The sequence below is a fragment of the Argopecten irradians genome, chromosome 9, assembly GCF_041381155.1.
Source record: "Argopecten irradians isolate NY chromosome 9, Ai_NY, whole genome shotgun sequence".
Lineage (NCBI taxonomy): Eukaryota > Metazoa > Mollusca > Bivalvia > Pectinida > Pectinidae > Argopecten > Argopecten irradians.
In genome coordinates this window covers 24,304,460-24,318,431 of record NC_091142.1, presented here as the reverse complement: position 1 = coordinate 24,318,431, position 13,972 = coordinate 24,304,460, and the positions used below count along the sequence as shown (strand labels likewise).

The following is a 13,972-nucleotide window of genomic DNA, read 5'->3' as shown; positions in this document are numbered from 1 at the left end:
TATTTATATCTATACCAGATCCAAACAAACTTCATTCAAACACTAAATACCAAACTTTTTAACTTCATCTGGTATTCAAATACTGACAAATAAAAGTAAAAAGATGCATTCTATATAAAGATTATACTGAAGGAGGATTGAAAATGTTAAATGTAGAAAATTGTATTACTGGACTTAGATAACATGGATACGTAGAGCTCTGAGATCACAATGTAAAATGAAAATGGCACTTTTTTGAATTTCGAAGGATTTAAAAACACTTTTGAAATATTTCTTATATTATTTAAGGGACTGTGTCGATCGATTCAACACAATTGTAGACATAACGATATCAAAATGCAACTAACAAAACCCTTTATAGACCATTTATACCTCACCACATTCAGATTATACTACAAAACACAAAAGGAATCAAAGATATGTATGCTAAACTAAATAAAGTGAATACATTGAGGAACACAGCAGAAATAAAATGGGAAAACGTTGCACGCTCTACACAGAAAGTTTGGCAACATAATGCAGATGACAAATTCCTTTTCAAGTTACAAAAGACACAAATATTCACTGGTTCCAATACAGATTACAAAACAAAGTACTTCCATCAAATTCATACTTAAAAATGATAAACAAACCACCAAATGACATATGCAATCTTTGTAATGAAGAGATAGAGACAATTGAACATATTTTTGGAATTGCCTAATGATATTACACAGTGGGTTTTTGATACATCACATAAAACTTTGAATTTAGACATAAAGTTTTTATTTTGCAGGTGTAGATATAAATGAAAACTTTATTCCACTCAAATTTATCATACTTTACCCAAAATACAATATATCTTTGATGTCAAGAAAGAAGTCAAACTTAAACATAACTGCACTGAAAACATACCTATTAAAATGCACAAAATACATAAAACAATTGCCTAAAAACAAAGCAACATACAGGAATTTATTTTAACATGGCATGACATCCAACAAATATTTCAATGTTTCAAATAGAATTAATAAATCTATCTTCTACAAATATATACTTACTGTATATATGTTGATAAACATTACATAATTTTTTTACATTGACTGCATTTATATGCTGATTTGTTATTCTAGTACAGCTGTCAAATTTCTATTTGTTTATCTATCCATTAATCATAAATAGACTATGAGAGATTGAGTGAAAGTGATGTTGTTTTTGTGATAAAAAAGTTTTTGTGATAAAAATCTATGTCTATTATCATGTGATGAGTCATCTATTACATGTATGTAAGCGGTGTGGTGAATGCGAGCCCTCCTGTGTGGGGACATTTATTACATGTATGTAAGCGGTGTGGTGAATGCGAGCCCTCCTGTGTAGGGACATTTGTTTATATTTTCGAAGGCTGGCCTCAAGGTCGTAATAATAACAAAATAATAACAAACTTCCCCACATGCTAAATAAAGCAAAACATAAAAGACGAAATGTGAAACAAGTATAACTTTATGTTTTGAACCCATCTATGAACACCGGCATTTCAATACTTCGATAAAGCGAAATTGGTGTTGTCATTTTTTTTTTAATGTTAACGATTTGTGATTTCAATTTGAAACTTCATTTTACAAGATTTCAATACATCTATGTCAATGAAATTGTGTATGTAAAAAAGTATATTATTCTACTTCTTTGTAAATAATGCATAGTTTGCTTGCTTTTAAAACGGAATAATATTGTTTCTGTTATTCTGACTTCAAAATAGAACTTATAGGCTCTCTCTCGGATAGAGATTTTAATGGGTGTGTCATGTTTCCATCGAGGAAGATGTCAAAGATGGTCCACGCAAACTCACACAATTAAAACAAACAATGACTGCTTTTAAAGGGCCACTGCCTTTCCGAAGCGGCTTTTAATTTTAAAATATGAATGTAAAACGAGATCAATAATTTTGTAAAGTAGCAGAAGTTATTAACTATTCGCTTACTAGCACACTTATCATCACCTGCAGAACTGTTTAATTAGAATAAATAAAATGTTAATTTTCATAACGCGGGTCGTTTTATGTTTCGTCCTAAATGCTGCGCGGTAGTCGGTAGTTGATTATCACTGCGCCAGACGGCAAAACAGCGAAATGAATCTCCACTGCTATCGTATATTAGACAGGAAATTTTGCATATGTTTGGTGTAGTAACCTCATCTTAAGCCATCGATATATATTTTCTTTTATTATTAATGTTTTTAAGAAACCTTTAAATTTTGCTCCAGAAAGGTAGTGGGCCTTTAAAGCTCTTAATGACAAAAAATGATCAAGTAAGTACGCTTGAAGATGAAAAAATATGAAGATGATAATAATGAGTAACTTAAACTAACCTTTTGCGTAGAAAAGGAGAAGAAAAATACCCCTTTTGATAGTTATAGGCAATGCCCGATGGTTGAGTTGATCATTCGCCATACTTCACTGCTACAGGCATGGTTGTCTGTCACTTTCTGAGATACGTGTTCTAGCTACGAATTGAGAGACACAGATGCGATATCAACAAATCAAATTTTAATGTATACCATTTTATTATCGTTGTACAGATCACACAACATGGGCATTCAATCCCACTAAAATTACTTAGTTGTTTTATTATTAATATAGGTACCAAAGCGAAACATAGTCGATCTGGATAAGAAGTCAGAGGTACATGATCGATCGGAAATTTCATTGATAATATTACACAGAAAACAGTTGACTGCCATTATATCTACACCTGGACCTATCCTCATATTTCAGGGGTTACTATCACTGTCGGTGTATCCACATGTACACCTGGACCCATCCTCGTACAGGTCTATTCCTAGGAGTTACCATCACTGTCCTCGTATTTATCTTTCATTGTCTGGTTGAGATGGCACTATATATATATTGTCTTATACATCCTATATGCACAGATTCCTGCGCATTTTTTTTTATTTGGATTATTTCGATTTCTTTTCCACTTTTATATCCTATGGATGTCAATGAAATATATATATAGTGATCAGATAGAAAAAAATGTAGAGATATAACAAATTCTGAGGTTATAATGTATTTACATATATGTAGCATATTGCATCTTCGATATTGCTTTGTCATATTGTGTAGCCAATCAGAATCCAGTATTCTGTCACGTGATGTACTAACCCGAGTCATCTCCCGTCGTTTCACTTCTCCAATGAGGAGCAAGGAATGCATATATGATACTCAAATAATAACGTAACCATGGCAACAAAATTTGTGAGCTAGGTGAATATATTATACAAATATAGCATTTTGATGAGGTCGATACATATTTATATCGACCAAAGAAAAAATATTGACAGAGGACGTAGTCCGAGGTCGATATTTTTTCTGTGGTCGATATAACCACGTATTGACCGAAATCAATATACAATTATCGACCTATTTTCAGGTGGATACGGTGAGTTATCAACCCGAGTAAGTGATATATCCCGAGGCCGGAGGCCGAGGGTTATATCATTTTCGAGGGTTGATAACTCACCGTATCCACCTGAAAATAGGTCGATAACTGTTTTATTATATGACACTTACATGATATTAACCCGGCTCTTCAAAAAGACTAAACTACAAAAAAAGGACGATATCTGCAAACTTTCTGTTTACATGTAGTATATGGTAAATATCCAAATGCGTCTTGCTAACGGTGTAGACTGGTAGGATCGGAATATTGTACCAACTGCAGGCCGTCTGGCATTTGTGAATGTTTTCCATAAATTGAAGTTTGCAGTTGATCACCGTTGATCGCAGTAAACTTGCTGCCTTCCACCATATATGTTGCCGACTATAATAATGACGTCACAACAGATTATCCCGACGTCATTGAATGAGGGAAACTCCCGTTACGCTATATTTGGGTACGACTCGATGTCAAAAGTGATTATGACGTCACATTTCAAGGGAGTTTTCCTCGATCTATTTTTGACACAGGTAACTAGACTCGCGAGAGGTATCTGGACTGAGTCCAGTAACCTCGCGTGCTTTTTGCCGCCGATTTCGGGGTTGATATCGCAGTTGATGAATACTTTTGAGAAACGTATTGGCCAATCAAAATACAGCAAAAGCTCCAGTCATATAATAAAATGCTATAATTGTTTTATTATTTTTCTGGATTTTTTACATTTTGAAATGAGTGTGAAACTAATGAGCATCGCATTTTAAATTCTGCTTCGTGATGACAGTTACAATCCTATGATTTTGTAACAAGTATAATACAAAAACAACATATGAAAACAGTATTAATTAATGCACTTCACGCTTTTATTACACGAACCCGATGCATGCGTGTTTGTAAATTGCATACATGTACATGTACTCCATTATACATGTAGCTCCATGTCTTAAGGACACAGTCAATTTAATGTATAGTTTGTTCTCCGTTGACTCCGTTGGGGGCCGCGGTGGCCGAGTGGTTAAGATGTCCCGACATATTACACAAGCCTCCCCTCTGGGATGCAGGTTCGAATCCCATGTGGGGCAGTTGCCAGGTACTGACCGCTGATCGGTGGTTTTTCTCCGGGTACTCCGGCTTTCCTCCACCAACAAACCTGGCACGTCCTTACATGACCCTGGCTGTTAAAAGGACGTAAACTAAACAAACCAAACAGTTCTCCGTTGAAATAATACACTTCGACGTCAAACATATATCAACAGATTCAGATTGACATTCAGATACATTATCTTATGCTTAGTACTCCATTCCGTGAAGTAAAATAAAAATCGTATACATACAGTAGGATTAGCCTAGGCCTAATGTTGGTACTAGCCTAGGTGGAATTTAAGAATTAAACACCAAACGTATTCACTATTCAATGGTGGCTCCAGACGCTAAATGAATGTTATTCGATTATTTCCTACTCTCCTACAGTGTTAATGTTGAAAATCTAAAAGCTTAAACTGTAGTCATCAGCTCTAAGTCATCATCATCTTTGTTAGAAACCGAAACAATCAACGTCGTCTGTCACATTTTGTGGTTACGCTTCAAACTCAGGTCATCAAGCGTTTGTTTCAAAGCGCCAGGAACACGAAGCGTTTTGTGGTAACGTAGACATAACGGTATCTAAAAATAACCGTGCAATATACTTTTTCTATAAACTACTTCCGGAAAAATCGTGCAATATAGTTTTTTATCGGTGATCACGTGGCGTGTTTTTGACCAATGAGAAGTGACAAAAAAATCCAGAAAAATAATAATATACAGTTATAGGAGATTTCAGAAAAGATGGCGATGACGTCACACAAAGGTACATCCGGGCGCTCAAAGGTACAACTCCGTTATATCTACACATAAACATAGAGGGAAAACAGCCGCTTGCGATGTTTGTTTACATTTAATTGTAATAAATAGTACGACAATCCGAGAACTATTGCGTTATTTTATTTATAAAAAGGGTAAATAAAATATTTAACAATAATATTTAGATATAAACATCTGGTATTTATATATTTTACTCCGTTTATACTCCATTTTCTACCGCCACGAGAAAAAAAAACACGGTCGCCATTAGACCTACGTATAAACATTGACAGAAGTTACAAAATTGACAGAAACTACAAATTAAATTCCAAGTTTCCCCAAATATTATACTGATATTTTAATAAGCAATTACAGTTTTCCAAGTCTTACTTGGTAAAACACCTTACGATGTGTGATTATAATCAAATTAAAATTTGCCTTCGTAGATACCCAAGCGCACTGCAGCCATTACGTACAGTACTGCCGAGATCCCGAATTTCGTCATTTTTCATAGTCACAAAATCATGTATTCTGGTTAACTTTTTCGTTAGAAATTTTGGAATTTAGTTTATAACATTCAAATGAGTCATTTTATAGTTACTTTTTATCATAATTTTTAACACATATTACTTCGAGTATGTTTAGAATTACTCAAAGCCCGTGCGCAATGTGTCCTGGTCGGCACTTTATACATTGCTACATGTAGTAATTACGATTCTTACTAATTGTTGCTATATTTCATAATTCTATAATGTAGTCTATCCTAACTTGGTAATTCAAATTATTTAAATGTAATATCACCTAAATGTGCGGGACTTCACATAACGGTCACAATGGAATCATAAATGTGATTTAAAAATAAAAAAATAATATAACTCATTGGATAATTTGAACGATTTCACTTATTTTATTTTTCGAGATAACGGCAGCCATTATTGGACTTCTCACGTACACATTATCATGATACATGTATATCTTCATTTTATGTGTAACGGTGGGGTTTATTACCATTCATTTGACATAATTTATACACTGGGAAATAAAACGTAATATATATATTTTACAAGTACTTATTGAGATGTGTTGTTGGTAATTCACGTATAAATATTTATTAATTTCCCAATTATCGGCTGTTGCCAGAGGTGATCTACCAGCGAAGCCATGCACGAGCGGCCGTGGTCTGGCAGGTGGTTCACATTTCGATATATTTACATCAAATAGTGTTATGAACAGATTTTTCGTGTATAACAGAAATATGATACATTGAAATCAATTATCTATTCATAACTTTTTCACAATATGGATTTCTACGAGTGAACAAATAGCGGGTACGTGTGACGGCCCGGCACCGCTTCGCAAGCTGGCTTCAACATAAAATCTAAACAAGTATATTTAGCAATAAACAATTTTAATATATAATGTCTGTAACCTCTGAAACTATAAGAAACTATTTTGAAATCAGAATTTTGCAAGTATGAAAGGTGTATACTTTTGTCAACGTATCGATTGTGTATCAGGGATGTAACGTATCTGTTATTGTTTTTATTAGTCGCCATACCGTGTTTGTACCTTTGAGGACCCGGATGTAAACTTTCTGTGACGTCACGCCATCTTTTCTGAAATCTCCTATTGAATGGGTATGAGGGAAATAGCACTTTTATTGTCCCGCGAGACATAAACTATTTCCCGAGGCGAAGCCGAGGGAAATAGTTGTGTCAAGGGGGACAATAAAAGTGATATTTCCCGAATTAACCCATTCAATAAGTGTTTTATTATACCGTTGAGAAAAAATGCTATAACATATAACCCGTTGATATTTTCACTTGTTCCACATTCCATATCATCGATAGTGCCCAGTGATTTTTCTCGTACGAAGTCCTTTAAAATATTAACTGCTGTTTTAACAACTTGCTGTGTATTTCCACTGTCCCTATCGGTCAACAATTTTTCGAGAGATTCCTCGTCTAGGTTGATGAATCTGGAGACCATGTTGTAAACAAGTTGTCGTCTGCAGCGTCAAATCTAGATCACCTAAGCGCTTTGTGTTTTTTGTTGGAAGTGACATACAGTCAGAGAGGTTCCGAATGAAGTACTCCCAATACGTTATCCAATCAAATTCATGATTAAGCAAAAGTCCGCAAAAATTTGAATGCAGGTAAATAGCTCATTTTCAGGTAAATAGTTCAAATGACTATTTACCCGGTAAATAGCGGTTTTAAACGACTGGATTACGATTGGATTTGAATAGCATTTCTATTCTCTACTCTTTAATAGTGAAAAGAAAGCAAAGGTATAATAGCGGATATATATGAATAGCAGAAGCTATCTACATATCTTCCGAGGAGCGCGCTTCATAGTCGCTATGAAAAATTTCAAAAATACTTTCAATCCATATATTTACATAAGAATAATTTATGAAAATAACAATTATTGAAAGGTTATTATATTGTATTTAAAATAATGACACCCATGCATATACGACGAGAAACGAGATTAATGGAACAGCTGACCCCGATTTCTCGAAACAAAATTAACAACTTAAGTTAAAACTTAAGTTATTTCTATAACGTAATCTATGTTAATCTTTTTAACTAAAGTTCATTTTTGACTTAAGTTTTTTTTTTCGAGAAATCGGGGCCAGGATGACAAAGTCGTTCCACAAACGTCGCGTTTTCAAGTTTCCGCCTTCCGGTCGATTTTTTTTTTTTTTTTTTTTTGCAAATTTATGAAAAACGATAAACAAAAAATATAGTTAAAATAAGATTTGCAGTAAGCCTTAGTTGATTCTACATCAAGAAACAACAGAAGAAAGGTTATACATTAAAATAGTGTGGGGGACTTTTTTTTTATTGATTTGAAACTGGCGTAATGTTTGAAATCAGCTGATCGATGCACGAGATTCGTTGTATTCATAGTGAATTCATATTGTTTTCATTGGCAAACTATATGTTTGTTTTCGTCAGTTGGTTGATTCATATAGTGGCGAAACACTCATAATGTACATATATCTCCATAACATATAAATATGTTGATGGGAATTCTTATCAACAGGGGCGGATTTAGGTTTTGAGGTTAGAGGGGGCGTGGGACAAAGCAAATCAGGCGAGGGGTCTGGGGGCGCCTAGGCCCCCAGAAGCTCTCGAATAAATGGTTGCAAAATCCTGCATTCTGAGGGATTTCATGAACACATTTTCCAGAAAATAATTGAAGCCATTTATGGATGTTTATTTATGGTTTTCGTGTCAAGTGTCATATTTTTTATTTGAAGTTTTGATTTATTTTTTTTTTACTTACAGAATTGCAATATCAAAATCTTAATATTTATATGGACTTAAGCGAAGAAGGGCGGGGGTCTGGGTGGGGGCCGCCTAGGCCCCAGAAGCCCTCAAACAAATGTACACTTTTTCCAAAAAATAATTGAAGCCATGTAAAAATGTTCGTTTATTATTTTTGACGTCTAATGTCATATTTTGAATATAAAGTTACAGAATTGCACTGCCTAAAATCTGAATATCTATTCATAGAGGCACGAAGCAAAGAAAGGGATGGGGGTCTGGGGGCCGCCTAGAACGAATATACGTACCCGGCCTACTATGCCTTTAGGCCGGGTACGAATTGGTCCCTATATGTATCGTAGTGGAGCACTGCCTCCGAAAATCACTCGGGCGCAGTTTTTCATACTTTTTTGAAGGTTTTGAAGTAATAGGGAACAATTGTAGCTCTAAAGAAGACACAATTTTTCAGTCTAAAAGTCTTTTGAGCTACAATATTGCAGCTAGGGGTCGCCTATTGAAGGTTTTTATAGGACTAATGAAAGTGTATGTGAACTTTTTAACGATATAAGCTTTTACTTTTATATACATTATCTGTCAGATTAGATAATTCATTTTCCCTAACTTACACAATCTTTATAATTCGTGTATTGGACAACGAAAGAAAAGAAGGCTAGTGGTCTTGTCTATGGCCATACGGTGCCAGGAACTATTGCTATCATCCTGTTTTCTAATAGGGAGCCTTTTGTCATGTGCATTAATTTTTTAACATCGTTTGCCTATCTTATAACATTATCGTTATAAAAAATATGTTTTTATTGAAACAAAAAAGGAAGGCATCTGGCCATGGAGTACACCCAGACCCTAGAGGCTCTCATTTTCTGTCGCATTCCACTTTTTTTCTTTACACCACATTTTCTTAGGACAAATAAAAGGCTTCTAGAAGCATTCGGCGTCAGTAGTGATCTTGTAACTGGCGTTTTGAAAGTACGCACACATTTGTGAATTGATAGTCGGATTTAATACAGGACTTTAATGCTTATTCAAAAATGTGTAATATATCATTTACAACCTGGAAAACGAAGGGCATGACATATAGTCAACCAGCGAAGACTCATGGCCAGCTACAATTCCTTCACCCACCCCTCCCCCTTTTCTTTTATTGCTAAGGATATCGAGATATAACCTGTCAAATATTGAATATTAATGACAATTAAATTATCTAATATATTGGGATTTTATGCGGTTTTATTTTGAAAAAAAGTAAATTCTTGAAGGGATTTACATTGTACCTTTTTAAGCGATGGAGATAAAACCTAAACTTACACGAAAAAAAAAAATATATAATTATTCCATTGTGCCTGGATTACAAGTATGTTCATGCATGTATGTACCACAAAGTCGAATACATTTAGATTTTAAAATGAAAACATCAAACGGTAATGGTAGGAAATGGAGCTTTCTGTCTAATTCTCACTCTTTATCTAATTCCTTAATTTTTTCCCTTTCTCCCTCTTTTTTTTTCTTTCTTCCTTCTTTTCCTTCCATCCCCTCTTTCTTTTTCCCTTCTTTTTCCTTTTTCTTTTTCTCTCTCTCCTATTTTAGGGGGGCGTACGCCGGGTCCGCCCCCCCTTGAATCCGCGCCTGATCAATGATATTTTACATGTAATTCCACTTTTATTGTTGAGGTCTTCTCTCTTAGAAGTTATTACGCTGTCGTATAAACCAATCAAACGCAATGTTACGAACGGCGACGCCATTTTGTAAGATATTGCATAACAATATATTGCTAACAGAATGCAGTTCAATGCTTAAACATATGTTGAAATTTCATCAAAAAATTGTTATCAAAATGTAAAAACACTAAACAGTCTAGTGTTTTTACATTTTGATAACAATTTTTTAATGAAATTTCAAGATTTTTTGCATGCATCGTGATCGATATGTCACAATAATAATAATGTCATAATAATGGGATGCCAGTTCATACACTGGAACGCCCACGCAAGGTTATATATATAGTTTCTTAACTCTGCATGATTAACTCCTTGTATTACCTTCACTATAAAATAGGCCTACTACATTAATTCTGTATCTTTACGTTGTATATGCCTAGATAGAATTTCATACAACGGATGAGAGAGAGCGCTGATTATTGGCGCGTCTCCGCGGATTTTGATTCTACTACTGTTCTGGTAAGTGGTTCCAGTTGATTGTAGTCTCCACAAAGAATGAGTGCTGGTATTGTGGTGTTTTGCTTGATGACTATAAGCACTTGGTGTTGTTACGTACTTACTTTGCAACGATGATCTTGGAGACCTGAATTGCTTTGCTACTATCTAGCAAGTAGGTCTAGACTAGTACTAGTGTTTGATACCACCTCAACCACCTTATACATTAGTACCAGTCGTAGGGTGGTCCTTCGTTCTCCAGGGTTTCTAGTTCTAGTGGGTTTTTTCATGGATGTTATTGCCCCTGATTTTCTGTTATTTTTTTTTTATTATTATTATTTTTTTCTTTTATACATACATATATATACATATAACGGACTGTTCTGTTCTATATCCGTTCTAGTTTGTCCATGTCCCCTTGGAGGTACGGGTTCCGTTGCACCATATTCCATGATGAATTTATACGACTTTTGACATTCAACATTCAAACATCATTGGCCACTGAGCGGAATATGTATGCGTTTTTTCATGCATTGCTCGGGTACATTCCTAAGATTCCTACGTACAAAACCTATAAGGTGGCATTGGCTTTGTTACAGGTCTTATTTATTACCACAGGCCCTTCACCTAGATGCGAGTTCGAATCCCATGGGGGGCAGTTGCCGGATACTGACCGCTGATCGATGGTTTTTCTATGGATACTCCGGCTTTCCTCCACCAACAAACCTGACACGTCCTTACTTGTGGCCCTGGCTATTAATAGGACGTTAAAGTGATAAAACAAACAAAAAAAAGTTTATGTAGGTGTTCCATTTCAAGGCATTGGATATTTGTAGACCTACATGTATAACTAGCTATAGGTATATGGGTTGTGTTGGCTGCATGAAGTATACGATGGTTCAACATCAATGGAAACTGTATGACTTCTGGTTTATTGATATGATGCAGCATTTTTTTTAATTTATTTTTTTTTTTTTTTTTTTTTAAATTTAGTTTTTTTTTTTTTTTTTTGCTTGCATTGAATTTCATGACCCAGTTCTTTGCCCATTTCTCCAGGTTGTTCAGGTGAAGTATATAGTCCTAGATTCAATGGTGCGGTATTGCAGACAGTTGTATGCCAAGAGGCTTACGGATGAGCTGACACTATAGTCCAGTAAAAACACAGGGACTTGTAACGTAGGTTGTGAGAAAGTGTTGTGTATACATGTGTACTAGGCCTATATACTATATAAAAGGTCCTTTTATATAGTATATAGGCCTAGTACACATGTATACACAACACTTTCTCACAACCTACGTTACAAGTCCCTGTGAGTAAAAATATGAAAAATAGAAGCCTAACCTCCAAATAATTGCAACAGAATTTGTTTTCTGCTTTTTGGTTTGGAGGATCTTAGTATTTTACCATGAAAAAAGTCGCCAAAAATCACATGTTCGAAAAGTCGTTTTTTGAACACCCGAAAAATAAGAAAATACAAATGTATAAAGAAATCACACTTTTGACCACTTTTAAAGTACAATATCTGCTATTTTTGCAATATTTGAAATATGAAATCGGGTATATAGTAAGACAAACATTAGGTAAGTACAAATAAGTTTAAATGATACAATAATTTCAGTCTATCCAAGAAATAAGAAATAAAGAATGATGAAAACGGCTAATAACCTTTGAATTTAGCTAGCAGTACCGTTTTTGTTCTTTTTAGATGCAAACATTTATAAAATCTTACCATGAACAATATCAGTTAATGTTTTGTGTCTTAAAGGATTACTTTTTCTTTGATATTAAAGCATAATCGATAATACATTAGCTAGAAAAAACTAAATATTAACCCGTCAAGTTGACTGATCGTGCCAATTTAGGTGTTTTTATACACTTGTACTTAGATTTTTGGCAAAACTCCCATTTTGGTAGTTAATATTTCGGAAAATAAAAAAAAAGCAAATGCTTCCAAATATATATTCTTTTTTGTATAATTTGTACTTGTTATTTTGATCATTTATTGTAAAAACGGTATAAAAATGCATCTTATTTAGTAGTAAAAACTTCCTATCACGTTAATTTGGTTGAATACCAAAATATGTCTAAGTCCATAGATTTGCAATACAAAAATCTTAATTTTTCGAATATGCTTTATTCGATTGTCATAAAATTTTGCCAGTAAATAAATCAGAACTGTGATGATTTTCAGCTATAAAATTGAAATTGAACTTTTCTTTTATCCTTTTATGTCATTGAAAATTATGTAACACCCATCCGGTTCCATTATGGAAAAATAAAAAAAACTGACATATTTAAATATTTGATCAAAAAGAAACTTCAATTTCATCTTATAAAGAACGTTCCATTGTGGTGTTAATGTCTGCCAAAGGATTTTGCAATCTGATTAGTCACAAAATAGATATTCACATTTTTCATATTTCAACTTAAGGACTTAGCCAATTAGAGAAGTTTAGTCAAATTGGCACTAAATGAGGATTTGATCGACATCACGTCTTTTATTTTTGGGGATATCTTGATACAGTTGTCTCTTTTAGGTGAGTATAGCCTACATATAATCTGAATTAATAACTATCTAAACACTTGAGACGGTACTTTCTTAATAATTCTTGAATAAAAAAGACATATCATTCAATTTGGACTTCAAAATATCCTTGGAAAAGGCCAAAATGCCAACTTTGAGCAACCATGTTATCTCAGGTAGTGAAAGCAAAAATGTTTTACTTTTAAAGCCTTTAATCAACAAGTTTTATTTAAAAAAGATTCCACCAGAATGAGTATCAATGGTATTGTTGATAATAACAAGTTTTTATCTTAACAATCCAACAAAGGCATATTTGGCTGTTACATGGACATAAAAATGCAGTTTTCATGCTGTCATACTTTTTCCCTGTGTCGATTTCAACTTAGGTTTTTTTTGGCAACTGTGCTGTCCTTATAACGTTCTTGCCATACAGTTATTTTCTAGTATCTCATGATAACCATGTAAGTTTATATTTGGCTTGAAAGTTGGCAAATTATGCAAATATCCCTATTTTTCTGATTTTTTGGGGGGGGTCAAGAAAAACACTTTCCCAAATGTTTACTTGTGGCGACTTTTTTTCTTGTATAAAACAAAGTCAGATCTGAATGAAAAACAAAGAACAAATTATGTTGCAATTATTTTGGGGTAACACCCTATCTTTACTGGACTATTATGAGTATCCAGCAAGTCGTTAATATTGCATAGGAATAATAATTCAATAATAATTTCTAAATATCATATAGTTGTGTTCTAGG

General features: G+C 34.0%; 1 protein-coding gene across 1 annotated transcript in view; it reads right to left on the bottom strand.

The window, feature by feature from the left end:
• LOC138331842 (MAM and LDL-receptor class A domain-containing protein 1-like) overlaps window positions 1–3,282 on the bottom strand; it is an 89,212-nt gene extending 85,930 nt beyond the window's left edge. Inside the window, exon 1 of the mRNA XM_069279668.1 lies at window positions 2,344–3,282. Coding sequence (XP_069135769.1) covers window positions 2,344–2,425 — 82 coding nt within the window. The 5' untranslated portion in view covers window positions 2,426–3,282. The remainder of the gene's footprint in view (window positions 1–2,343) is intronic.
• Window positions 3,283–13,972: the final 10,690 nt, after the last annotated feature.